Source organism: Athene noctua, chromosome Z (assembly GCF_965140245.1).
Source record: "Athene noctua chromosome Z, bAthNoc1.hap1.1, whole genome shotgun sequence".
NCBI classification, from domain to species: domain Eukaryota; kingdom Metazoa; phylum Chordata; class Aves; order Strigiformes; family Strigidae; genus Athene; species Athene noctua.
The window spans coordinates 49,333,510-49,360,988 of NC_134077.1; the positions used below are offsets into that span (position 1 = coordinate 49,333,510).

The following is a 27,479-nucleotide window of genomic DNA, read 5'->3' on the forward strand; positions in this document are numbered from 1 at the left end:
CATAACCAGTAGATACATGCTTTTAACATAAATATATTGCAAGGTTGTACTAGTGGCTTGATATATTTAAGTATCACATTGGCATATATTATTTTGTCTTGAATCAGAGTGCAGAGTTTTGGAGCATATTGTTACATATCAGCTTCAGAAATGAAAGTGAAACACTTAGATGGACACAAATCTATATATGTTACAGCGTAAACCTTTCTACATCAAAATTTTTGAGAAAACTCTAAGGGACTACTCCACTCAGGAGAAGGGATTGCCTATTACAGTTAGGATTTGTTGACATAATTTCAGTTTTGCAGTGGGAATTTCCTTGTTTTCCATTTGAGGACTTTAATGTTATTTGTGATCTATGAAGTTCACATTTTGAAGCAGACTGTTGGTATTCTTTGAATAAGACCCGTGGTGCTGTCAAGGAGAGGACATGACAAAAAGCTGGTCTTTACTGTTACAATATAAAGCTTCAATTCCGCAAATTGCTAAGGCAAGTAATTGTTTTGTATATAAGATACCAACTTATTTCCTTGAGATGCAGATCCATACATCTCTTACATCCCATGTCATACACTGATGTACTTCGCAGATTCAAGGGATAATAGCCTGAAACAAATACAAACATGATGTCATATTTCTCTGTGTAATATCCACTGATTTGCTTTAAACATAAGCCATTGTTTGTGTATGAATAACAACAAAAATTATCATTTCCTCTTGGAACAAAGAATTTCAGAAAGCCAGAAAGAGCTCTGTACAAAGCTATCATTAATGCTATGTTAAGGTTACTTAAATATGTATATATGCATAATGTGTGTATATATTATATATTACAGCTGTGGTTTTCTAAGTTTGGAAATACAACCTCATATAGTTAGAAAACAAAGTAGATTTTTCTAATATTTACATTGTGCTCATGTTTCAAAATACCTTTTGAAAAGTACACTGCAAGTGAAATAATCTTCTGTCTCGCTTTTAATGAATTAAAGAAATAGTTAAAGAAAAAGTTTTAATGTTCTCTATCTGAAGGTATTAAAATGTATATTGCGAAAATTAGCTATATTAATTAAAGAAATCTGTAGTAGATTCGAAAGTAGTTTAAGGTTTTACATCAAAATATAGTATAAGTTTGAGAAGAGTTTGCCTCTCTCTAACTGCTTTAAAATATTCAGAGGAGGACATGAGATTCCTTGCGAAGCTTTGCACTTGCTTGCCTTCAACTACAAATTAACGTTTTTCAGAACCTTCTGTGTCATGGTGATAAAATTTCTTCTAGATAATGAGGCTGATAAGCCCATGTACTGGGAATCAGTACCATTCTTTTAAATATTTAAATATTTAATATAGCTTCCATTTTGAACTAAGCATTTGTAGGTTAGGGTTTCTGCCTAAGTACTTTTTTTTAAAAAACAAAAAATAAATTTGAAATAATCTGATTATAAATCTGTGATCAATACAAATAAAACTTAGAAGTTTAATTTAAAAGTTCCAGAAGAAAGCAGCAATCTGATAGTGTTTTAAGAATTTGGGTAGTAAGCCTGAAAAGAAGTCTTCAGGCAGAGCCTGTTCAAAATTATATCCTGCCACATCCTAACGTGCAGAAAATAAGAAGGTAGAAAAAAACTCAAACAAACCCCACAGAAAAAAAAAGTGAAATAATAATGAAAAAAAGCAGTAACCAGCAAACCAGAATAAAATGCTGAGAAGAATCAAGTCTCAGCAGATCACTCTAAATTAATATGCTCTCAGTTAATTTCATCTAGATTTCATTGTTATGGTTTCATTGAAATAAAGTATCTTTTTTTCTATCTGTCTTGAGATGTGAGACACGACGTGCGGGTGTTGTTTTACTAGTTATTGTTTACAAAAGTAGTGTGGTTACTATCTATTTAGGAATAAAAACATGTGGGAGCTGTTCTCAGTTAGAAGGAAAACTATGATCATATTTCACACACCATTTAATGTAAACATATTTCTTTTATGCAGTTTGGGGTTTATGTTCTAACATTTCAAATAGATTTTAGTTAAGTAAAAATAAACCAGCAGAAAATGTCACTTTCAACATAAACTTTTGCTGTAGTTCATACAATGCAGTAATCAGTGATGTAAGTATAAAGATCTTAACTTTTAAACATCCTCTTTTGATTTTGTTTATGTCAGATTTCTTTTGTGTCTCTGTGGTCTTACAGGCTAGCATGTGTAAGTTGATTTGAGGAAAAAAACCATAAGAGTCCAGGGGAGACAATGAGCTGTTCAGAATACCTCTTTCACTAACAGGTATAGTGACATTCAGCTAGAGTGAGCTTCACTTCAGCACAATGGTGTGAGTGTTCTGGCATTGCTTGAAGCTCCGGAGTGGCTTTCATTGTAGTACAGGTAGGATTAACTGGTATTTTCTATAGATAATGTTGTGTATTGCAGGTTGCAGAGCCTGACCTTACACAAAAGCATATGGAGCAATGCTTTTTCTTTGTTTTTCTGGCATCTGAATAATTTCCAGAGGCTTGATAACTCAGGTTATTCAACTTGTAGAAGAGTGACTACTGAGTACATGATGCTAAATTGCAAATGAATATTCAGTCCAGCACCATCTGTGCTGGATTCATTGGGCATGACCAGACTAACTGTGCTGTGAAAATGCACTGCTTCTGAGGCACTGGCTTTTCTGCACATGTGCAAACCATACATGTATGATTGATCTGACCAGGAGTGTCACGAATTTCAGCATTTAAAATCTGCCAGAGCTGCATGTATCCAGGGCTTCATTTAATATGGTGCTTAAAAGTGGCTTAAGGCCTTCAGTGTAGTCTCAGGGGAAAAGAATCCCTGTAGCAGGTCCTCTGTAGTGAGGCAGATTTCTTGTTGCCTGTGGAACTGCTAGGTAACTGCTTTTTATTCTTAATGAAAGATGTGCTCTTAGATCTTTGTTGCTACTCCTTCTGTTCATCTGAAACTTAATACCTGTATGCCATGTTTATCACATCTGTTGAATAGTTTTAAAGAAAAAAACTATCCTGAGTCACTTCAAGCCATCTTCAGTCACTTTAACACATTTTAAACACATGAAGTGGTAAGTAGCATATGTTGTGCAGGCTCTTAAATGTTGAGGCCTGGAAAGTTGTAAATAATATTACAGGAAAACTTGTGATGATTAGTATTAGTATTTCTATTAAGTAAACACAGAGATCTAGTGCTGTGTCTGTACATACACATCTCTATACGTACATGTATATATAAGAATATGTCTGTGTCCATTCAGTGCATAATGCCAATATCTGCTTGTGAAAGCTCTTGTTTCTCTGAGGCTTCCCAAGAAGATTCACACTGTTTAAGTATTCCTTAGTCAAGTATCTTGGAATGGGTTTATAGAAGAGAAAATTCCCAGTCATTTGGGCTGAAATTCTTAATGCTAAGTGACTTTCTCAGGATAATTTTTGTGAGAATTTAAGTGGAAATGCAGGCTATTTAAAAACAAGCAAACAAACACCAACTTTTTGGTCTGGGAAGGTAGCAGGACTTTACAGAGGACCTTGTATTTAAGGAGATATCTTTTGGTATCCAAAATTTACTCAAGCATTACTGTTTGAATCATAGAACTGTAGAATCATAGAATAATGTGGGATGGAAAGGACCTTTAAAGGTCATCTAGTCCAACCCCCTCTACCATGGGCAGGGACATCTTCAACTAGATCATGTTGCTCAGAGCCTTGTCCAACATGTCCTTGAACACTTCCAGTGATGGGTCATCCACAGCTTCTCTGGGCAACCTGTTCCAGTATCTCACCACTCATCATAAAAAATTGTCCCCTGTATCTAGTCTAAATCTACCCTCTTTTAGTTTAAAACCATTACTCCGTTTCCTGTTGCAACAGGGCCTACTAAAAATTTTGTTGCCATCTTTCACGTAAGCCCTTTTTAAGTATTGAAAGGCTGCATTAAGGCGTCCGCAGAGCCTTCTCTTCCCAAGGATAAACAACCGCAACTCCCTGAGCCTTTCCTCACAGGAGAGGTGTTCCATCCCTCTGATCATTTTTGTGTCCTCCTTTGGACTCACTCCGGCAGGTCCATGTCCTTCCTGCGGTGGGAACTCCAGAGCTAGATGCAGTACTTCAGGTGAAGTCTCACGAGAGAGGAATAGAGGGACAGAATCACCTCCCTCAACCTGCTGGCCACAATTCTCTTAATGCAGCCCATGGTACAGTTGTCTTGCCAGGCTGCAAGCGCATATTGCTGGCTCATGTCCAGCTTTTCATCTACCAGTACTACCAAGTCCTCTACAGGGCTGCTCCTAATCCCTTCATCCTCCAGCCTGTACTGATACTAGAGGTTCCCCAAGCCAGGTGCAGGACCTTGCACTTGGCCTTGTTGAACCTCCTGAGGTTCACATGGGCCCACTTCTCAAGCTTGTTTACATCCCTCTGGATGACAATCCATCCCTCAGGCTTGTCAACTTCACACAGCATAGTGTTGTCTGCAGACTTGCCAAGGGTGCACTTGATCCTGCTCTCTATATCACTGATGAAAATGTTAAACTGTGGCAGTCCTGTTATGGACCCCTGAGGAACACCACTTGTCACTGTTGACCACTACCCTCTGAGTGTGACCATCCAACCAATTCCAAACAGTCCATCCATCAAATCCATATCTCTCCAGGTTAGAGAGAAGGACATTATGGAGGACCATGTCAAAGGCCTTACAGAAGTCCAGATAGATGACATCCATAGCTCTTCTCTTATCCAGTGATGTAGTCATTCCATCATAGAAGGCCACTAGGTTGGTCAGGCAGGACTTCCCCTTGGTGAAGCCATGTTGACTGTTTCAAATCAACTCCCTGTCCGTCATGTTCCTTAGCTTCTAGGAGGATCTGTTCCATGATCTTCCTACGCAGAGGTGAAGCTGACAGGTCAGGAGTTCCTAGAGTTCTCCTTCCTAGCCTTTTTAAAAATGGGTATAATGTTTCCCTTTTTCCAGTCACTGGAGACTTCACCTGACAGCTATGAATTTTCTTATATGTAAAGTAGATTGTGAACTACATCAGCCAGTTCCCTCAGGACTCTCAGATGCATCTTGTCAGGTCCCATAGACTTAAGTATGTTGAGGTTCCTCAGGTGGTCACGAACGTGATCTTGTTACAGTGAAAGGGACTTTGCTCCCCAAGACACTGCCTTGCAGCCCATCCACTTGAGAGGTGTGGGAAGAGAGGTTGCCAGTGAAGACAGAGGCAAAAAAGTTCTTGAGTATTCCATATGCTATTTATAGATTTCCTGGAGCTTCGTAATAGCATTCATTTATTTCTGTTCAGGCCATAGTGGTATTTTCCTTGTATTGAGAGGCTGAAGTCAAGCTCCAGGGCAGAAATATTTGGTCTTTTCCTGTGCTTTTGTTGGACCTGCTGCAGTGTCCTCCACACTACACCACAGCATATGGTCAGCTGGGGAGCACCTCAGCACCTTGCAAAGATTCATGGCTCATAGGGAGCGTGAGGGAGGAAGGCACAGCTCAGGACTTGTTTAGCAGGAAACTGGACTTCAGAAGGAAGCAGAACTGGACAAATTGGGAGGAGCTACATCAGGTTTTTAGGTGGAAAAATTTAGCACGTGATCGTGGTAGTGAAAGGACAAGGTGTTAAGGAACCAGCAGCTAAGGAGGAAGTGAGAAAAGGCTGCTGAAGACCCATAGTGCTGGGAGGCGATTGGGGCTTGCCAGTATGGGGAAAAGGGCAGGGCACAGTTCAACTGTCCAAATGGACAGATGGTACATAAAAGACGATGTTTGGATAGGGAGGGACATACCAAAAATGACTGTGCCCACTAAAACACAGTCCCTTACAGGATTGGGAACGGAGCCCATGTTCTTTAAAGGCTTATCTATGGTGGAAGAGGGAGATAATTTTAAATTTATTAAAAATATTACTTAAGCTTTGCTAATTCCTGTGTGGACAAAAATAGTTCTAAGTTAAAATGGACTTAATTTGATTTATTTTAATCAATTTTGAAATTTAACTTTCTTTCTTCAATATAAAACAGTCTGATTCTTCAGAATGCTCCCTACAGCCATCCTGCAAGTCACATTACTCTTCTGTTGCGAGAAGCCCCAACTGCAGCATGCACTGCATTCTGCATGGTATTTGATGCTACTGTAGGAAAATTTTACTGTTATCTTTTAGCAGCAGAGAAATCCAGGACCTTGCAGCTAAAGGTAATATACTTTATATGGTTCCTTACATGAATCCTCAAAAAAAAAAAAAGGCGCAGAGGCAACACTTACAACACTTACATAGACATATGTTACATGTATTTGGGAAGAACGTGATTGAAAAGTGAAGAACTCAAAAATTAAGCTACTACTATATGCACTCTTGCCCAAAACTGCACAGTATAGCTTGCAAAGTTTTAAGCCAGCTCTTACCTCTATGCATTATTCTGTATATTCTTTTATTTCACGGGCATATATACTGATACTGTTCATAATGAGATTTTTTTAGAGACTGAAGCTTGCCCAAACATGTTGTGTGGATTGCAAATGACATGTTCCTCAGACATTGCTACCAATGTCAAATTTAACTCTGTGTTCTAAAACAGTGATGTTAGAGGGGCTCAAAATAAAGCCTTTTTTTCTTTTCAATATGAGCAAAACACTTTTTTCCACAAGTTTCATTCTTAGGTACAGCTGAACTGGTTTGGAAGAATTAAAAAAGCTCCACATGAACAGCCTAGCAATATGAACTGCTTGCTGGGCAATACTTATAAAGGGAGGAGCCATTAAAAAACTTGAGCAAGTATACTCAGTTAAAACAAACTCTTTATATTGGGAAATTTTATGTGATATTAGTAAAGGTGATACTACCAGCACTGCTTCTAAATAGAAATATAAAAGCATCCTATTGCTAAGACTCTTACAATTAAAGATTAATTTTTAGGTATATTTTAATTTTTTCAGCGTTTTATTTAAGAAAAAAATAAGACTGTGATAATCTTTTTACCCTACTATATCATACAAAGGAAATTAATATGGATGTGAAATGAAAACTGATTACAGAGTAGTGTAAAATACAAGATTGTTAGATGATGCAATAGTAGATGAAAAATAAAATAACATAATTCAGAGAATTTACAAAATTCTGTATTTGTTTTTGAATCCCTAATTTACATTGAAAAGATTACTTTGCACCTGAAGTAGCTAAATTAGATGAACAGTCCTTTTTATCTTCTTGACCAGAGAACTGTGAGTGTCAGGATAACCTGATACAGGTGTGAGGAAGCATGAAACCAAGTCAGACGATAGACTATAATCCTAGCAATAATAGCAGGTACTATGGTAATCTGAACAAGATACTATCATTTCCTGAAATTGAGGAGATGGGTGAAATACAGTCAGAACTCCCTTTGGTATTCTTTTCACATAGAAGCTTAGAAATATGTTATTAAATATTAATAAGAACATAAAAGACCTTTGGTCTTATTTTCATTTTAATTAGGCAGGATATATATGCCATGCACTTTGAAGCCAAATTCTACTCCTTTGTATTAACCTGCAGGGGGTACTAGAAAATTGAACCAAGTAGCAGTTAGCTATTTCTCCTCCTACAATGAGATAATTAACATCTACTCTTTTGTAGACTCTCTTAGTGTTACCTGATCCCCATATAATACCGTTTTCATATTGACTGCCAGAGTTTGAGTGGTATGGTATGAAATGCTGCCTCAGCCCATTTCTTATAAACCACCAGAACTCGGGAAAATTATTAACCTTCAACTTAAACTGCTGAACCTACAAGGGAAGCTTAAGCTCTTCATGAGATGAGATTGAAGAGACAAAATGGACAATAATGTCAGAAGGGAAACAAAGCTGTATAGAATATCCTGAACCTGTTTTGTTTTGTGGTAAATGGTAAAGGCAACTGAAAAACCTAAGAATTTAATGGCAGCTAGTATAGCTAAAAAGAATAGGAAGTTTTTTGACATATAAAGCTGAGGTAGGAATTAGTAAGAAGCAAATGAAGAAAAATTAATTGTATGAAGTCTGTGGGTTTCTAGACTCTTGGCCAGCTATTTACCCAACCTGCCTACCTCCTACATAGGTTTCCCACTCCACATCTAAAGCCTAAGAATCATCTTAAATGGGGCCTTGGAGCTTCTGATCTAGTGGCCAGGGATCCTGACGCCTCTGTTGGGAGAACCTTGAAGAGCTGACAGACTCCTTGGCCAGCTTTTTACCTCTGGCTAAGGGCCTTGGACATGCACTTTGGCCAGAGCTTGGTATACTTTAGCCAACTGGCCAGGTAGCCTAGCGCTTCTTAAGTTTTAGACCGAACATATTTTGCTTTGGTTGGTCTAGCCACAGAGCTATAAGCTTGCCAGTCCTACAGTGTGTGGGACTGGACACTCCTTGTGCCTCAGCTTCCTCAGACTGAAGGGTCTGGTGGACTTAAGTGAGTTATGCACATTAACTAACAGGAAACGGAGCTGCTTTCAGAGGAAACCCACCTGTGTTCTACCCAATGAAAACAAATATGTTTATACTGAATGCTTCACTTACTGGTGAATTAACATTTTCCAAAGATTATCAGAAAAGCTGTAACAAGTTTGACTGTCGCTATAATTACCCCATGACTGAAATTGTATCCTCTGTACATGTGCATTATGAAACATGATAAATTGCATCATCACTTTTTTCCATGGATACCCTCCTCCATAGAATAGATGGCTCTTCTTTAATTAGCTAGTACTCAACATCTTATGTATTTTTTTTTCCCCATTGTGTAAAATGAACACCATTCCATATTTCCTCTACATTTTTTAGCCTTGTTCTGGGGACATGATTATGAATTTTCCATATAAAAGTACATGAAGGTGATAATACTTCATTTTTCAGGAGTGTTATGGAAATAAATTTCAGTAGTATCTCTGAGACACCCATGCTGTGGAGATGTTAAAAAGGTTGGTGGGTTGTTTTTTTTTTCCAAAACTACTGTGAAGTGATAGAGTATAAATAGCTTTGTTTTATCAACAAGATAAAAATCCAGCAAGCAACAGCTTCCTTCATCTCCTGATTGTCCATTTTTAGAGAAAATGTTAGATGGTTAACAAACATGTTAATCTCTACCTTTCCCTTTTTTCCCTTTCTAAATAAGATCACGTTAGTCTGGTTGTGATACATGGAGATACTTTTCCTGTGTAGTTTGTAAATTGTAACAGGTGTAATCAGGTTTGTAAATTTAGAAATTTCCACCTCTGCCGTAACAGATCATCTTAGGTTCCACCCCTCTGCTATTACTAGAGCCAATTGAGCCTGTTACATAGCAGTTACCAAACTTGAACTAGTAATAACCACAGAAGTTGCAAGTCGGTTTCTGATGTATCTCACTTCCCTCGTTCTCAGATACACGTGTAACATGTAAAACACAACTGATCTAACTCCTGAACTCTCAATAACCTAGTGTAAAGGACACATGAAACATCAGACACTTCTCTAAAATTGAAGCATGGTTTCTAATTTACAGTGACCCCATTTTCAGCTGCCACTGAGTTGAAGACCTTGAAGTAAGTAGGATCTAGTATCAGGACAAGGTAATGCAAGAAACTAAATCCATTCTACCCATGGTCAACATAAAATTTGAAGCAAATGAAAAATAATATCGTTCATATAGGTATGAATAGTGTTACTCAGTTTTTAATTGTTTACTTATTCTGAGATCCATCATTACTGAATAATAGTACAGAGTCTAATTATTTCCATTTAATATTCATCTATGACTGTATTATGTAAGAAAGAAAAATAGATTCCAAACTCATAATGAATTCACTGTATGTCTGGTATTTTTCTTCAATTTCCAGAAAATTCAACAAATGAAATGGCAATTGTGTAGTCTGGCTTAAAAGAACAGCTGCACAAGTTAGTTCACCACAAAACAAGTTGGACAAAATGATTTATGGAGTAGTTTCTTTAATTATTTCACAGAACCTCTATGCCTCTGGAGACTCCTGTGAGCCAACCGTTACAAATCTCTGAGTTTCAGAAATAGTAGATTCCTGTCCTTCCTTCTTTACCTCCGGTTTTCATCATGTATTTTCAGTTTATGACCAAGGATTTTCTTTCCTCTGATTCTCAGATACAACTAAAAACAAGCTTATAGGGAAAAATTGCCCTAAAAGTTGTTAATCCTTTGTAGCTTTATACTAACAACTCTATATTGATGATCTTTATATTTTAATAAGAATTTGAGATCTGAGAAACCAGTGTTAATCAGATGACTCAGTTAATCTGAACTTTCTCTTGACAGCTAATTTTTACTGTAGAAGTTTTGTAAAACTGTAAAGAAAATAGGAACACAGAGTGCAATGTACTCTCACTCTCAGAGGTCTACCTACTGTATTTTTAACATTATTTTGCATCTGGCCATCAAGAAGTAAGAGTGACTATACTGAAATTTACATTACCCAGACTAAAAGAGTATGAAGGAAGTTAGTTTAATTTTGACCTTTTAGCTCAATATGCCAATATCGTTAATACCTGCCAGAAGGAATGGCTATTTGTTAGTTCATTATGAATGGAGTGAAATTCTCCTTTTAGCTTGGACTATGAGGTCCCCATAAGCTCCTTAGCTTTCTTGATTACAGAGAATGATAAAACGTATTTATTGGCCTGACAGAATGTGGATGGTCCTAAAATTTTTTTCTAGGTGTTTTTAGAAAAGAACCAATCTAAAGGAAGCCTTCATTTGCCCCTTTTCGAAGAAATACAGTGATGATCTTGCCACAAAAGGAAGAAATTCAGGAGGTTTGCACAGGGTCACTGGAAACTCTGCTTCCAATTATAGTCATTTGTTCCAGCTCCCTGCAACTGCAGACTTACTCCCTGCACTTGATTACCCAGTGTTTTTTCCTTAAAAGAGTTCTTTCTCCCCATACTTTGTCTTCCTTTATATATGCCTGGAGTATCAACTATATGTAGTTTATACTTGCAAAACATGTTCCAGTATTCTTTGAAGGGGAATTAGTTGTCTCTTTCCCATTGAGTATGTTTGTGTGAAACCACCATTGCTCTTGTATTTAGGGTGCTAAAATGATCTAACACAGAATGTTGTGGGGAATCATGACTGTGTTTAGTCTAATAAGCAGGGGGAGGTTTTCTGTGGGATTTGAACCTACCAGCTTGAGCTCACAGGTGTACACCTAGCCCTTAGTCCTCCTATTATGAACCAATAAGGAGAGGATGCATGTGTTACTGGGGCTGGGGGATTATCAGTGCAAAACAATTAAAATTGCTGCTGCACAAGGATACTCCACATGTACAGTGTGAGTAGCATATAAGATCACCGCCACATTAATGGTCTCATTTTTATTGATTGTATTTTATTTTACAAGTTCAAAAAACCAGGGGTTTCTTTGCCACAAATTCTCACTGTTATGAAATAGTACATGGCTTGAGTACAAGCAGAAGACTGGAGAAGAAGATAAATTATTTTCTTTAATAAGACATTTTTAGGTGTAGGTAGGACTATTAGAAATAATGTAAAGTTCAGTTCAGTGGCTGATTAAATTACCAAGCAAAATCAAGTGGTAAAACCAAGATGTTTTGTTTTGGATTAAATACAATATTTTATTTCCCCAGAAATTAAGTTTTAGGCTCTTAAAAACCCCAAGGAAATAGAGATGCATGAACAAGCAACCAGATGATAGATACTGAGATGGCAACATAGATTGTCTCAAATCATATTTAGGTTTTGCAAAATAAAAAGCATAAGGGCCATGCTAAGACATTTGCAGGCTTATCCTGCTTTTGATATTCCACTGGATATCTCCACAGAATACCTACGGCTTGCTCTGTGGTCTTAAATTACATGTACATGGTAAGATACAGCCCCATTTAGTTAGGGTTAACAACAGAGATGTGATAAAAGCTTTCAATTACTGAGCTGTTTCAGTGGTCCACTTGCAAGAAGAATAAATGTTACATCCGAAGCTGGCTCTGGAAAAAGGCTGCTAGTTCTTAGGGTGAAACACATCTCCGGCTTAAAATGAAAGAGAGATAGGAATTCTGTTTTAATATACCATTTTTTTCTGAGAAAGAAAGAGAAAAGAAACTGAGGCCAGAAAGGGCGTGTGGGTTTATGCTTGCTCACCAAATTCCTAGCTGTGCAGACAAATGGAATCTAGAAGGGGTTTCTTTCAGCATGTCTACTCTTTTTCTAAAGATTTCATGATTCTCTTTGGATTCAAGAGTAAAATGTCCTTTATTAATGAAATAGTTGTGGTTTGTTTTTTTGGGTGTTTTGTTTTTTTTTTTTTTTTTTAGTTTCTTGCTCATAGACCATGTATTCTCTGAAGGTCTTATGCAGAAATAGAGCTTCTGAAGTCTTCAGACTCCGGTAAAATGTTCCTAAACTTCTGTGGATTTGAGAGAGCTCTGGCACTGACCCTTTAATCAAGCAGGTAAATTGCTGCCAGTGAAGGGTCAGAGGATCTTCATGTGGGAGTGCCTTGAGAGATCCAGAAGAAGTAGCAGCAACCAGGCTGTTGCTGCACCTAGAAGCACAAAAGGTTCATAGCAGCTAGGTCTGCTCATGTCAGAATGGTCCTGCCCAGAGATCAGGATGAGGTCAGCTAGTGAGAAGGTGAGGGTGCTCCCTATCTTGTTGATCCTTAGTATTTGTAATAAACAACTCTTGATGACTTACATTGATTAATATACGTTTTTTTAATAAGTGGAATTCTTCTGGCAACTATCCTAGCTCTTGCTGCTGATATAGATTAATTTCTTCATTACCTCCTGCATATATAGCCCCAATAGTGTCTCTTCCTGGAATTTGTATGTAGGATGTAAGGAAAATAAAATTAATATCCAATTTCTTTGATCCTTAAAACTGTAAAGGTCCATGAAAGCCACTTCATCTGTGTGTGATTAGGTGACAAAGAATGTAATTAGCACTAGCTTCTCCATCGATAGGGAAAGATTTGCCATTGCATACAGCCTTTTTGCATTTCATGCTATAAACAATTACTTCTATTCTGTATTGCTATGTTCCAGCAGCAGGTGAGAGGAATATGAAAGGTGTTTTCTAATGTCATTCCTTTCCTTAGTGTTGTAACAGCCTGACAGCTACATCATGAGAATAATAATTTAATCTCTTTCTTTGTTGATTTCCTATCTGTTAATGGTTTTGGATTAAAAATTTACTAGAAGGTGAAGGAAGAGCTATAGTTTTCTGTTAAGGAAAAACATCTGAGTAATCCCAAACAACAGTGTTAAAATACCAGTTTGCACTTATTGGGGTGGGTCCACTGTTTCACAAGGAACTGCCCTAGTAGAACATCTGTCCCATATGCATTTAAAGTTGTCATATATCTGTACATAAAATTATATACATATTAAAGTGAAAAATTTTAATGAATTTGGGCTTTAATGTTGTTTAAAACTCTGATTCTCAGAATGTTAACAATATAAATTAAGCTATTATAAATAGTATTTATCAGCGAGGGAAGAAGAGTCATTTTGAATGTACCATCTGTTGCCTGGCCTTTTAATAGTAGTAGTATAACTCAAACCAACATGCTACTCCTACCTACCCTCTCTCAGTTGATCCTGAACAGCAATATATGGAACATGAGGGTCAGTTGAAAGTAGTAGAGGGATGTAATTTTTTGATAGGGACATGAACAAATAAGCAATTTGGGTCTTCGTATTGCTTTTGTTATGTTGAATTTGTAACCTCTTAGTCTTTGAATACCTAGTCTTTTGTATAGTCTGAAGAGTATCTGCGGCTCTCAGTACAGCTGAGTAGTGACTGAATCATATTTGTATAGTGAATAAAGAAGTTTTCTGCACAGACTGTAAAGGGTGATCCTGGCTTTGGAAAAGTAGCTTCTCTCCCAGTCTGTTGTCATAGACTTCTAACCTGGTATGTTCAGATCACTTAAACTGCAGTTTCTTAGGTGTCAGTTCACTGATTTTACTGTTTTGATAGCCAGTCCAGAGGTATTGAGCATGAAAACTGGAAGCTGAAGTCAGTACGACTGCTTGTGTCTCTGAAAAAAGATGGGTCTTTCATTGTTTCAGGCTAGGCATGCAGATATCTATGCAATCAAAATTAGCACATGGAGAATATCCTATAACATAGACTGAATGCATGTTTATATTTACCGTTGTGATTAATTTATTGTACTTGTTAATTTCTAAGTTTTAATTATTCTTGCAGATAGGTAATATACTTACAAGGAATAGCAAATAATGTAACAGAATACAAATTAACATGCACAAATAAAAATAACATTCAATTATTTGTGTGACTTACAGAACTTCTAATAACAGCAATGATTGTTTCTTTGTATGTCAAGTATTACTGAAATAAAACAAACAGAAGAATCAGTCTGGGGAGTAAAAAGAACAGAATGCCATTCTGTCACTCCTGGATAGCACTACAAAATCTAGGAGATCAAGCTGAAAAATTTAGGTGTATTTCTGAGTATCAGACTTGGTATCTCAAAATTAAGTTCTGATTTACTGAAGAGTTTGCTTTTTACATTGCAAATTGTTAGATTAATGCATGCCAGCTTTGAACGAACTGGCCGTTTTTTTGCTAGAGTCTGTGTTTTCAAAGCACTATAAAATGTTACAGATATGTTAGCCTAGGTCCTAGACTAGATGCACTGTTGTTGTAGCGTATGGCTGCCTCACCTGGGACGACATCATACTCAAGATGAAAAATTTGCTTCATATGTACGAGTTCATTTTACATATATTTATCAGTAGAGAGACCACTTGGCCGCCTTGGGATTTGACAGCTGAACCACGCGGGGTTGTGTCCTACAATCTTGCTGGCTTCGCTGTTTTCCCTGGGATCCCATTCTGTTACCCACCAATTCTCCTTTCCTTAGTGCTTCTCAAGTCAGAGAATTTCAGGGATGAATAATTTCAGAAATAAATTCTTAAAAACCCATTACTTTGGAACAGTAGAAAGCAGATTAATTTGATAGCGAGAATGGGAGAAATAACAGGGTTACGAATAGGAATTTGTCTGGGGGGGTTAGCAGAGTGTTGGATTTCTTTGATGTGTGGAAGAATAAAATGGTAGATTTCCATAAGGAGAGCACTGAAGTAAGGAAAACATTCAAGTCACTTGCTCATAAGCAGTGAAGACTTCAGATTTAATAGTCTGGTTTTTGCTTTGCTTGTTGTTTCTTTATTTCAATTCTGTCCATTAAAAACTAAAGTAATTGTTCCAATTTGGGACTGTGATCTCATTAAAAATGTAAATAAAAATAGGATGCTACTGTGGTAATTTAATTTTCTGTATTTCATTTGCCCTAATGATGATGTTTTTTCTCAGGACTGTTTTTTTGTCCTGATTTTCACATGAATTGAATTTTAGCTGTCATAGTCAATCCAAAACTGTAAGAACATGGACTGTAAAATTATTTATTTAAAATACAAGTCAAATAAAAGTTTTTACCTAATATTACTCATAAAGCCCGCATGATTTTTAAAGTATAATCATGAAGAGCAGCACTAGTCTAAACCTCCTTCCTACCTGTTGTTACTGCTGAGTAATGACTTCATAAATGTGTGGGTGTAATTTTGAAACTGGAAAATGCCTTCTCTTGGGTCATTAATTTCTATCTGCAGTGAGGTATGTTTTAATGTGTATGTACTTCCAAATTTTGTTTAAATTAGCTTTCTGTCATTGCGTTCCAAAATGACAATAAGACCAGGTTCCTATCTGGAGTGATAAGAAGGCACATGGCCTTACTGAATATCTGTGATCATGCTTGTTGTGTTTGTTTACATTTAAGTAAAATTAATAAGTAGATTAAGAGCAATGGGCATTTTTCTTTCCTTCCTCAAATAATTTCAGGTTAAAAAAAAAAAAAAAAGGCAAGTTGTCAGGGTGTGCATTGCTAATACTGGGAGTCCTGGGAGTCCACAAGTGGTAATGCACCTCTGTGCTTGTCAAGCTGTGGTGTTTAGTCTTACAGTGGAGTCTGTGCAGTTGGTTGTACCACACTTTTGAGGGAAATGTGGAGTAAGCTCCTTACACCAGATGCAGAATCTCTTTTGAAGTGGAGTCCATTTTATAAAAATGAGGTTCAAGATTCGTTTTTTGGTTCCATTCATTGCATGTATGCTGCTGTCTGCTGGAAAACTGTCTTCTATCTTTCTCAGTCTACAAGAGCATTACTTATCTTGAAAATAAATTAGTTTTTCTAAATTACCAAACAATTTCATCTTTCTGTATAAAGCTGTGATTATTTAACTGCTAGTGAATTCTGAAAGTGTATTTACACTTTCTCTCATGCATCGTAAGTGTTCATACATCTTCAAGCCAAGTACTACATTCTTCTGATTCAAGCTGCCACATTCAAGCCACCCACGCATGGTGGTTTGGTATATTCTAGGCATTTCTCAGATAGGTTTTTAAATAAACCAGTCCACAGACGCAGATGAATAAAACAGATTGTGAAATTTAAGGACTGATTTGCAAATTAAGTTGATGATTTTGGAGCTGGGGTTTGCCATTACCAGGTTGGCATAAGGTCACAGATCATCCTGCCTCTTCGACCTCTGGTAGGGTTGTGTCTGACATTCCTGCAGGGCTTTCTTTGGCTTGACTGACAAGCCAGACTTCCATAAGCCCTTCTGGCAACCTACTATAAAACTTGCTCACACAACTCCTAAGTCATCACAGACCCTGGGGCAATGTCATAGTCAGCTTCAGGCCACTGTTTGGGGTTTTGCTCAGGTCTCCAGTCATCTTCCAAACAATGACGTATGTGGCCAGACATGAGAGCGGCCTTGCTTACTGCATGCTCTTTGTCAGCTCAGTGCTTTTTTCCCCTTGCAGAGATGTTTTGTTCTCTTCTTCTCCTTCCTGTTTTCACCCTGTCACTTGCATCTTCATTGGTGTCTTTCTGATCTAAACTGGTTTTGGTTGTTAGTGGATTATCCAGTTTGTGCCAGTGAAGGGCTCTTCATGTTTTCTTCTGTGAAAGGATTTGGGATGTCTGAGCCCATAAAGATTTGTACCTGTATTTAAGTTAGCTGAAACATGTACAGCTTTTCAGGATCAAGGACTAATCTGGTAAATTATCTGTTGGAAAATTAGTGTTAAATATTGTCTTGGTAGAGTGTTTAGGCTTTTAGAATGTTAAATATTCTTAAAATTGCTTAACTTAGCAACGGATGGCAGGTACTTTAAAAGTAGAAAGTAGTGTGTTACACAGACTCTTAAAATATGACTTACATGACTGAAAATTATTACATTAAAATAATAATTTCTATCCATGTTAGTTTATTTATGAGCTCATATTCTTAAGCATTTGGTGTTACTAACAGCAGGTTTCTGCCTTCCATATTTCTATGATTTTCAATGAAAAGGAGAAAAATCTACTCCTTATATCTTTCTGCAAAAGATTCACAAGGATACATTTGAGCCATTTCTTGATTGACTTGAATAATTAAAACGTTTGTGGTTGACAGACTTTGGTTTCACCATTGATTATTAATAAAACATTAGAAATGCACAGTAGTCTTTTAAAAAAGAAATCTAGAAGCCTGTCAGTTAAATCAATAAAACGAAAATCAAACAAAGCTCATGATAGAAAGGGTAGGATGGAAAGACTCATTTTTACTTGACTTAATAAACAGTATTATTACTGAATTAAAGTTAGGATTTTTTGTCAGAACAGGATTTTTTCCAATATGTTTTGACAGAGCCTTCAGCTATGAGAAACGACTGACTGTAGATATTCTCTGCCAGAATGATGAATCTATTTCCAGTAAGCTAGTTGCTTCATCTTGTTGGATATACTCTTGGGAATTTATCACGTAATTCCTTTAATCCAAACCAGTTGTGTACATATTTTGTAATTGATGAATTAGTGACAGTAAATAAATAATCATACAAAGTCAACTATTTGTTAAGGGAAAAAAATACAGTTTAACAATTTTCGTACCAGAACTTAGCAGTCTTGTATTTGCTGTGTCTTTTCACATGAACAAATGTCAGCTAAAACCGCTGTTTACAATTATTACAACATTGAATGTATACCATCTCAGATAAGAATGCATTTACATTGCAACTGTAAGTCAAATACTTCTATCAACACAGTGAGTAATACCAGATCACTAGTCCTTGAAATAACATGTCATTAAATTTGTGAAGATGAAACAACTATTCTTCCATCAAATTCTGCTCTACGTTTAGATGAAATGCTTTGGTTAAGTAATGTCTTTGAAGACTGGGTGTTACTTCCTTTAGCTCTGATTGTAGTTGGCAGGCATTATATGTCCTTTGTGTATTACCAAAACGGAACATCTATCTGCAGCGTATGCTCTGTCTTTTCTTCATAAATGGATATAACTTTGGTGTGTTGGATGTATTTTAGTGTATTGTTAGCATTTGATTAATTGGGTCTTAATGTTTTTGTGTATGCGTATATCTTATTCTTACTACTGAATATATATGATTGATGTACTGAACTGTTGGCTTCCATTCTGTGAATATTAATCAAAGAATATGCTCCTCTGCTTAATGGCTTTGCAGTGTAGGAGGCAGCCAAACAACATAGACTATAGACTGCTTTTTTTTTGCTCTTTAATCCTTATTGTGTAAGACCCTGGCAAGAACACTCTTTTTTCGTCTATAAACACTATTTCATGCTTAAACATATCCATTGTTTGGTCAAAGTTATGAAATATTGTTGCTCAATTAAATTTTGTTTTCAACATTTCCTGGTAAAAGCCGTAACAGAAGACATAAAACAGTAAAGGAAGGGGAGATAATTAACTAGAAAAAATAATAGGCATAGCAAGCAAAGAAGCAGCAGCAGATGTGGTGTCAGTAAATTGAGCCTCATAATGGTTTCAGGTCTTACGATTTGGACAAAGAGTTTTTCTTTAGTAAAAAGCCAAACCTAATGCTTTTCTAGATTCCAGTTATGATGGCAAAAGGTATAATTTATGACTAAATTATTCTTAAAGAGAATCAGGGTAGACATTTGCTATGTTCTGATGTACACTTAAAATGTGGATATACACTTAAAAGATGGATGTTGATTAGGGTGTGACAGCTTCTTTGGGTGAAAAGTTAAAAGATGTGTTCAGTATTTCAAACAAAAAAGCCAGTAAATGGTGATGGTGATACAGCTCAGTATCAGAGGCAACAAATTTCTTGAAAACATGGCTCACATTTTTGTGTGAGTTCTGATATAAAAGTTGATAGCTACAGCTTTAGTCATTCTCTGTGAATCTCACCAGTGAGGCAGCCAAGGTTAACAGGAAGCTTAGGCTTCAGGGTTTGTAATATTTTGCCACGGGTTTTGGTTTAGTTTCCCCTCTGTGTCTTTCATAAAAATGCCCTAGAGTAGGGCCTTTTTCTAAATTATGCAGTTAGCAAAATTTTCCCCCTACCAGTATCACTGGCTGAGCTGTACAATTAGCAGAATTTATTGAACAGGAGTTTCTCATGCTGTTCCCTGTTGCCATTGACCATTAGGACTGTCTTGTTGAAATCTCAGAGTGGTAGGACCATGGAGAATACCACATTATTTATATTTGCTAATGTTTTACAAATTTTATTTTAGCTGTTATGAGTGTAAGCATTTTTTAATTCCTCCAGTTTCAGCCTAGAAGATGTATCTCAAGTTTTGTTATAGATCATGATTTCGTAGTATTCTAGAAAGGTGTAAAGTAGAAATACCCCAAACCTTCTGCATTTTTGTATGATGTAATGTGTTCAAAGGTAGATCTGTTTTTATGGAAAGAAATACAGTAGTAATGAAGCTCGTGATTCATAAAAAACAATAGTTGAAAGCTGAATCATTGAATCACAAAAACTTTTTATTTGTTTCCAGTCAGTTTATTTGTCTCAGACATTTATTTAAAGTACTTTCAGGAAACATAACTGAATGGCTTCAATAAAATACTGGCTTAGTCCACCATTATGTAGTGGAAATGAATCTATTTTATATTAGTTGAACACACATTTATCCAGTGTTGTACCACCTCCCTTTGAACACCTCCTATAAATATTCCTCTTGCATTTATATTTGAATATATTAACATGTTCTTGCAGAAATAGCTATTTGGAATGAAATTTTTGCTTACAGACTGCCTATATAAATTGACTGTTTCTTTCAGATCTGTGTCAAAATGTTAGACCTTGTATGTTTTCAAAATCCTTTTTCCTGGGTAAAGGCTATTTGCACTGTTTTAATTCAAACAAGCATCTGCTACTTTGATTTAAGTCTACTTCTTCAGTTCTGATAATGATTACTCCCACATTCTTGCTCTTTGTCAGTTCTGGAAAGTTAATTGTTAGTCCAGCTAAGCAACTTCATATGTCGGGTTAATGTAGTTACTGCGTACTGACCTTCTGAAAATGCTGATCTGCTGAAGAAGTTTTTTAACAGTAGGAAAAGCTATCTAAAGTTAGGCACCTTTCCCTGTTGATCCACACCTGCTCTTGTCCTTCCCTAGTTTTTGTAATCTAGCTTTAAGATTTTAACTTTAATATGGAAGAAAGAAAAGACAAAACCATGGCTTTTCAGACCTTGTCTAATTGCTTTAGTTTAGTTTACATATAAATATTGTCCCTAATGTATGCAAGTTTTAGCATGGACTACAGTTTTGTTAAGAATATGTCTTCCTTTTGAGTATAGTTCTTCAAAAGTATTCATATTGTGGTGATTAATATCATAAAAATATACAGATTGTTAAAAAGAAGTTTGGGATATGATAATTACTGGCAAGTTTTCCGTCAGCTTTTGGCTGATATGAAAAAGGTAACTTGTCTGTAATCAAACAGAATCTCTATTAATACTGCCTCCTTTCAGTTATTTACATGTCTTTCTAAGAAACAGAGCAATCAGTTTCATTTTAGATGTATTTTCAAAACTGGAGAAGGCATTTACGAATGCCTTTATATGATAGTTTAATTTCTGTACTTTTTTTTTTTTTTTTGAATTAAAAATATTTGAATTGAACAAGGCATTTACATTTGTAGTATAAATGTATGGGAAACTAATACCAGCATTTTCTCTTTTTCCAAACTTTAGGGGGGACACAGAGATTACCTCGCACAATTGGAGTGTCTTTGGCAAAAGAACTAATCTTCTCTGCACGTATTGTAGATGGTGAGGAAGCAAAATCAATAGGATTGATTAGCCATGTGGTAGAACAGAATGAAGCAGGAGATGCTGCATACAGAAGAGCATTAGCTCTGGCAAGAGAATTTTTACCTCAGGTAAAACAGATTATTATTTTTGTTTTCACCAAACATTAAAACTGAAAAAGAACGAGCTGTATTAAGAAAAACTATCATGAAGTTATATTTTAAAAAGCCATTCTAGGTATGTGGAGAACAATCAGAAGTTTTCTGTCTTGTGTATTGACTGGTGTTGTGTGGTAACTATTTCATAGTGAAGCAAAAAAAATGTCAATCCTCATATCATCATGATACGGTCTGTGTTTTTATAGTGCATTTTATCTTTCAAGTTTTAAACAAAAAAAATAGTGTATGGGGTTTTTTTAGTAAAAGCGATTAAATCAATAGCTTATTCTGTTGCTGTTGAACACTTCAGAAGGAGGCTAAAAGATCCATATGAAAGTGGACATATCGTAGTGTAACTCCTATTTTGAAAACATAAAGCTGAATGTAATTTTAGTATTAAAGTGAACCCATTTACTAGTGGGAAGTTTGCTTTCTGTCCTTTGTGTATAAGCTTGATGAAAGAGTCATGATGTTATAATCATTCATTCTAAGTGATATCCTATCTCTTTCATAAAAGATTTGAAATTAATTTGCGGAATTCTTGTGCTTTAGAACTTGTAAATTTCAGTAAGAAGTTTAAATATGACCCTTACAGCAGTCTTTGTGTTAGCTGATTGCTACCTGTTCCCATGTTGCCATGGGCTGCAAGCTGTTTGTTCAGAGTAGGAATGTGAGTTTGGAGCTTTTGATAAACCTGCTTTTCAAGTGAAGGGTCCTAGGTAGAAAATTCATAGGAGGCAGAAGGAAAAAATAATTAGTAAACCACTTCATTGGATCATGAGTGTAACAGTTAAAATTTTGAGTTGAAAATGGAAAATGTTACAGATTAACTATGGCATTTAACATTGGTTATTTGTGTCCTGAACACCCTCACAGAAAGACATGAAAAATTCAGCAAGAATTGTAACGTACTGTGATTCTGGAACACTGATTTATAGTTAAAACTTTGCATTGGAGCTAGCTCAAAAGCATTTGACTTCTCCCAAAGCAGCAGGCCACTTCTCTAAAGCAATGTCTGAACATTCAGAAGCCGATGCTGGTGGATAGGCACAGGACCAAGGAGATTCCCAAAGATGTCTAGCTGCTCTGTGGCATGTGGGAGGAAGGTGGACCTTGCTGGAGATGTCAGTCACTCAGTGATGAGTGTCATCGCTTGACCAGTGCATGCTTTGCAGTAGCATATTTTAGGTTTGAAGCTGTATCAGTTCATTTTATTTCATTATCATATCTTTTCATGTGTCTCCATTATGTTATAATAGAGACATAACATTGACCTTGGGAAGACCTATAATCATGTCTTTTAAGGTGGCCATTTTGAAGGGAACTGAGCAAACTGGACAAAAGTGGACATGCTCAACACCTTTGAAACATAAACAAAACACATTAATTAGATTCTTCTGAAAACAGTATACTTTTAGCTTTTTCTCCATATTGAAACTGTTTGAAAGCAAATGTCTACTGCGTAATGTAATTTAGGGTGTTTAACCTATTTACTGTAAATTTAATAAATGTCCAAAGTCTAGAAGGTCCCAGTATAAAAACATCAATGTGCAGGCTTTTCACTGCATAATCTTGTAGACTTCGATAATATGTAAATAAGCTTTTTCTTACATTTTAGGGACCAGTAGCAATGAGAGTTGCAAAACTGGCGATCAATCAGGGAATGGAGGTAAGGATCTGTACTTTCCATAAGAGCAAGCAGAAGTCAGGCTGGCAGCAGGTCTACTGTGGTTTTTTTTTTTTCTAGAACTGTTTTTAGTTTCTCGGTGTATAGCCTTTCAAAACCTATTTCATCAAAGCTTTTTAAAAAGTGAAATGCAAATTTTTTATGTCTCAGACTCTTGAGACTAGAGTTGATGCTGATTTCCATAATGAGTCTTAGTAACCTCATATCTGTCCAGGAGTAATGCACTCTGCTAATTATTAAGACTAGAATGTAAACATAAACTGCTATGAACAAGTTGTATTTCAAATGCTGGTCGGAAAAAACCCTTAAAGTCATACTCTGTCAAGTTTGTCAATTCTCTCAGTGTTTAGCAACTAATAAAGTTAAAGGCCAAAAGGCATGTTATTTATTTTTAATAGTTTAATAGAGGTTAGTGTTAAAATTATCTGGAGTCTGATTTAATATTTGACTCTGATTGCCACTCCTTCATGAGCACTATTGACCTGGCTCTAAAGCTCATTAAAATCCAGCCCTGAATATGTCTGGACATGTGTTTTACTTTAGGCTTGTGAATCATCTTGCTGAGCTCAACAGGACTATTCGTATTTAAAGTTAAGCACATGCATAAGCTTTGCATCAGGACACCTTATAGCTCATCCTGGGACAAGGGAAGAGGTATCACACTGCATACAACATCTGAATCCAAGAAGACAAATTTAAGAATGGTCCTTTTTTGCTTGAAGTCTCAGAAGCAGCCAGTGATATGATTGGGTTCAGCAAAGGGTACCGCCAGTAAGTTTTGGCCCAAGAATCAAACTCAGATGCTGTTGTGCAAAGAGGATGTTTGTTAGGTTTCCACAGCAAGTAATGATGGAATGCAAGATTTATTTCAGTGGTACTCAAGGTTCAAAATGCTACAAGCTACATTACGTAGCTACCAGGTATAGTGCACTGGAAGGTCAAAATCATGGTGTTTATAGAATTAGGGACAGTAGGGTTAAGAAGGACTCTGAATGATCATCTAGTTCAGTCTTGAGGTCCCATGACAAGATCTATCAAAACCAATCATGGCAAATGTTAATTCAAGCTGCTGTTGTGAACCTTCCATGGCAGAGATTTCATGCCTCCCTTTGGTAATTTATCATATAGTTTATCTCCCCTTGACAAATTGCTTGTGCTGCATAGCCACAGTCCTTTCAGTGACCATGTGGAGAGCTGATAATTTCTGCAGCAGCCGATGCTTAAGATAGGCAGAGGAGTAGTGAGGGGAAAATTCAACCTTTTCAGCTGTTCAGACCAGCTCATAAAGAAAAAAATATTATTAAAACTAGGTAATGATGCAGGATGGCCATTGGCCTCTTTTTAAAATTTTAAATCCCTTTAAACTTCAACTTAAGTTTGTTTTGTGGCATGGCATCATGTTCTTACATAACATTTTGAAGATAACTTCTTTCAGAGCAATTTTTCAATAATGCAGTACATTAAATCTTCTCCTCTGTAGTAAAAGAAATTATTACAAATGTGCAAGTAGCTAACGGTTTTTAGTCCCAGTGATTTGTAGTGAAGAATATACATTGTTTTGTCAGTATATTACATACTAATTGTATAGCCAAATAAGGAAACTTACAGAAATACTAACCACTCTTGCCACATGGCAGTGTAGCATTTCTATGTTAAAGTAGGGTAGAAGAACTTTGTAGACGTCTTTTAGTATGTGGCATATAGAAACACAGTATTTAAGTTAGCTGTTAGGAAATAATACATAATGAATATACAAAAATATGCTTTTAAAAACCATCATATTCTTTTCCTCAGGTCGACTTAGTAACAGGTTTAGCAATTGAAGAAGCTTGTTATGCTCAGGTATGTAGCTATGATTACACAAAAAAACCCAGAAAACAGGCTTTGTTGGTGCCCGTTATGAAACATGCAGAAATTAATCTAGAAATTGCTCTATGTTTCTTCTACAAATATTTTGGTATTGTAGTGAAGCCTTCCTTCTACTTACTCTGGTTTTGTAAGGAATTTAAGGAAGGAGGTGTAGTTTAGAACAAAAACATCTCCTTGCCAAGACTGTTAGGGGGAATAGTAGTGGAGCACTACCAGCCATATACCTAGCTGGTCATACATTGCCATTCATCAAGTCCAAGAACTGCCTTGCTTTTGCTTTGTTTTGGTTCAACATGAAATAACATGAAGGGCACTTCAGTCATTTGTGCCACTAATGGCATATGTGCTAACCAACAGAAAATAAAGACAAACCTCTTTGCCGTCTAAACATAGGAATGATGTACTTGAGTTTGTGTGTTCTTGGACTTTGAGGCAAGCTTTCAATCATGGAAACAGAAGGATCAGCGTTAGATGCTTCTCTAAAACATACGATGGTCTGATTAATAACCTATCCACCCTCCAAAAAACACCCAAAACAAAATCACCAAAAACTCAAAAGCAAAACCTAAAGAGTTTCTCACAGCCATCTGTTTGAAGAAAGGACACTCCTTTTTCTCCCAAATTGTTTCTCAGCCTTATATCATGCCTTTGAAGTGTCCGGTACTTTCCCATATCTGCCTAGACATTTTAGATTTCATTTTTCTGTTGTATTATGTGTTGCATGTTGGATGCATTGAAGGCTAGGTTTTGTATGAAAATATTTTTCTTGGTGTTGTTTTTGGTGTCAATAATAAATGGTTGCTCTGCTCATTGCAGACTATTCCAACAAAAGATAGAATTGAAGGTCTTCTTGCATTTAAGGAGAAGAGACCTCCTCGCTACAAAGGAGAGTAAAAGGATGCCTTTAAAATGCAGTGGGATAAAAGTACTGCTATGAGGACCATTAAGGTGCACTTCGCATCTGCACCTGGAATATCACAACCACCGAAGTAAAAAACAAATCATACTGACGTTACAACATTTTGAATGTGTCCATACTTGTACCAGGCCCAGATAGAAATGTGTTTCAACTCATGCTCATTACCATTTCTGAAGGTTGATCAGTGTATTGGCAAGGTCAAAGGTTCATGCAGCATTTTTAAAATTTCATATATATGAAACATACCATTCCATAATTGAAAAAGCTCCGTATATTCTTTATATAGACAAAACCTATATGTGATGTTAAGAATAAATCTGCTGTACCATTTTGTCAAAAGTGACTACTAAACACCAAAAATGAGAAATTGTACCAAATATGCATTAAAATGGTTCTGTATATCAGTAAAAATTATATTTCTGTATTCTACCTGAATATGTACATTATTAATAAAGCTAAGGAAATGAAAAGGATTGTTGTTTGCAAAATGTTAAGCTTTATTTATCTGACACTATTTTTAAGTAAAATTAAATTAGCTTTAGCACATAATGGCATCCTTTTGATTAAGTCATCGCCATTGTATTCATTTAATTGCATTAAATGAAGACATTTTTGAGGCCAGACTTTAATTATTCATTCTTGTATGTTAAACCTGACTTTGTCTTGCATTCTTCCAACCTATCATCTGATCAACACTGTCTGCTATGAAGGGACTTTATTTCATGTGCCCCAGTTATTTTAAATTTTTTCTGACTGTATTAAAGATTGTCATGCAGGGATTCAGCTAAAGCGCTGTTAAAGAAACTAGAATTCTCTTAATCTCCAGAATATTCCTTTTGCAGGTCCTAATAATGTATATTTATATACAATGGGGATGATACTGAAATATTCTTTATTCTGTGGCTGCCTCAGGGTTCTTTTCATACATTGAAAGAGAAATCCAATAGGTTACAAGGTGAGAAAACTCTTGTGATTCATACTGCATATTTGCTGTGGATGTGGAAATAACATCTTAAAAAGTATTTTTGTTAACTTGACTGGAAAATAAATGTGGTTTAGTAGTCAGAGACTTGTCTTTTTTTATGAAAACAAATTTCTTTGTGTTTTATTACCATTGGCTCGCGAAACCTTTGCATGCTCTGCTGTTTCTGCAACATTAACTACGGTCACTGTCCGTATCTATGATGTTGAAGCATCTCTGATCAACATGAAATGACAAGAACTCATTTAAATTCATATTTAGACATATCATTACATGTAAATTGATTATAACTGGTAGAGCACATGCTTTGTTGACTGGTAAACTTGCTGAGTTGATCATTTTATGCACGATAATTTGCAAATAAAATACTGGTGCTTGTTTTGATAGTCATATAAAGCCTAGAGGGTCATTTTCTTTGTGTTTTTGAAATGCTAACATGCCATTTCCATTTTTACTGAGTAGGAAATAATTATGTTAATAGGAGGAAAAAATACTAGTCTATGCTGATGGATTTCTGTTTCATAACTTTGATATACAGGCTGGTTATTGAGCTGCCTCTGTTTTTCTAACAAGCACTGATTAAGTAGCTTCTGTGAATGTCTATTTAAAAAAAAATCTAATAACTTTAAATACTGTCACATAAGACTGTATAGATCCGTGCCTTTAACTAGTAGTTTTGATCTCAGAAAATAATTTTGCTGTCACAGTGGTCTCTCCATTCCTTTTCTCAGGAGAAGTTACTGTCATATTGTAG

At 36.1% G+C, this 27,479-nt stretch overlaps 1 protein-coding gene across 3 annotated transcripts in view; it reads left to right on the forward strand.

The window, feature by feature from the left end:
• The window catches only part of AUH (AU RNA binding methylglutaconyl-CoA hydratase), a 117,832-nt gene extending 91,024 nt beyond the window's left edge, over nucleotides 1-26,808 (forward strand). For 2 of the 3 annotated variants that reach the window (XM_074931787.1, XM_074931786.1), the window contains 4 exons: nucleotides 21,054-21,241; nucleotides 22,887-22,937; nucleotides 24,750-24,797; nucleotides 25,641-26,808. In XM_074931787.1, coding sequence (XP_074787888.1) covers nucleotides 21,054-21,241; nucleotides 22,887-22,937; nucleotides 24,750-24,797; nucleotides 25,641-25,718 — 365 coding nt within the window. In that variant the 3' untranslated portion in view covers nucleotides 25,719-26,808. Of the gene's footprint in view, nucleotides 1-21,053; nucleotides 21,242-22,886; nucleotides 22,938-23,498; nucleotides 23,727-24,749; nucleotides 24,798-25,640 lie in introns of all 3 variants that reach the window. The other variant, XR_012635506.1, reaches the window with a different exon arrangement.
• The last annotated feature ends 671 nt before the right edge of the window (nucleotides 26,809-27,479 follow it).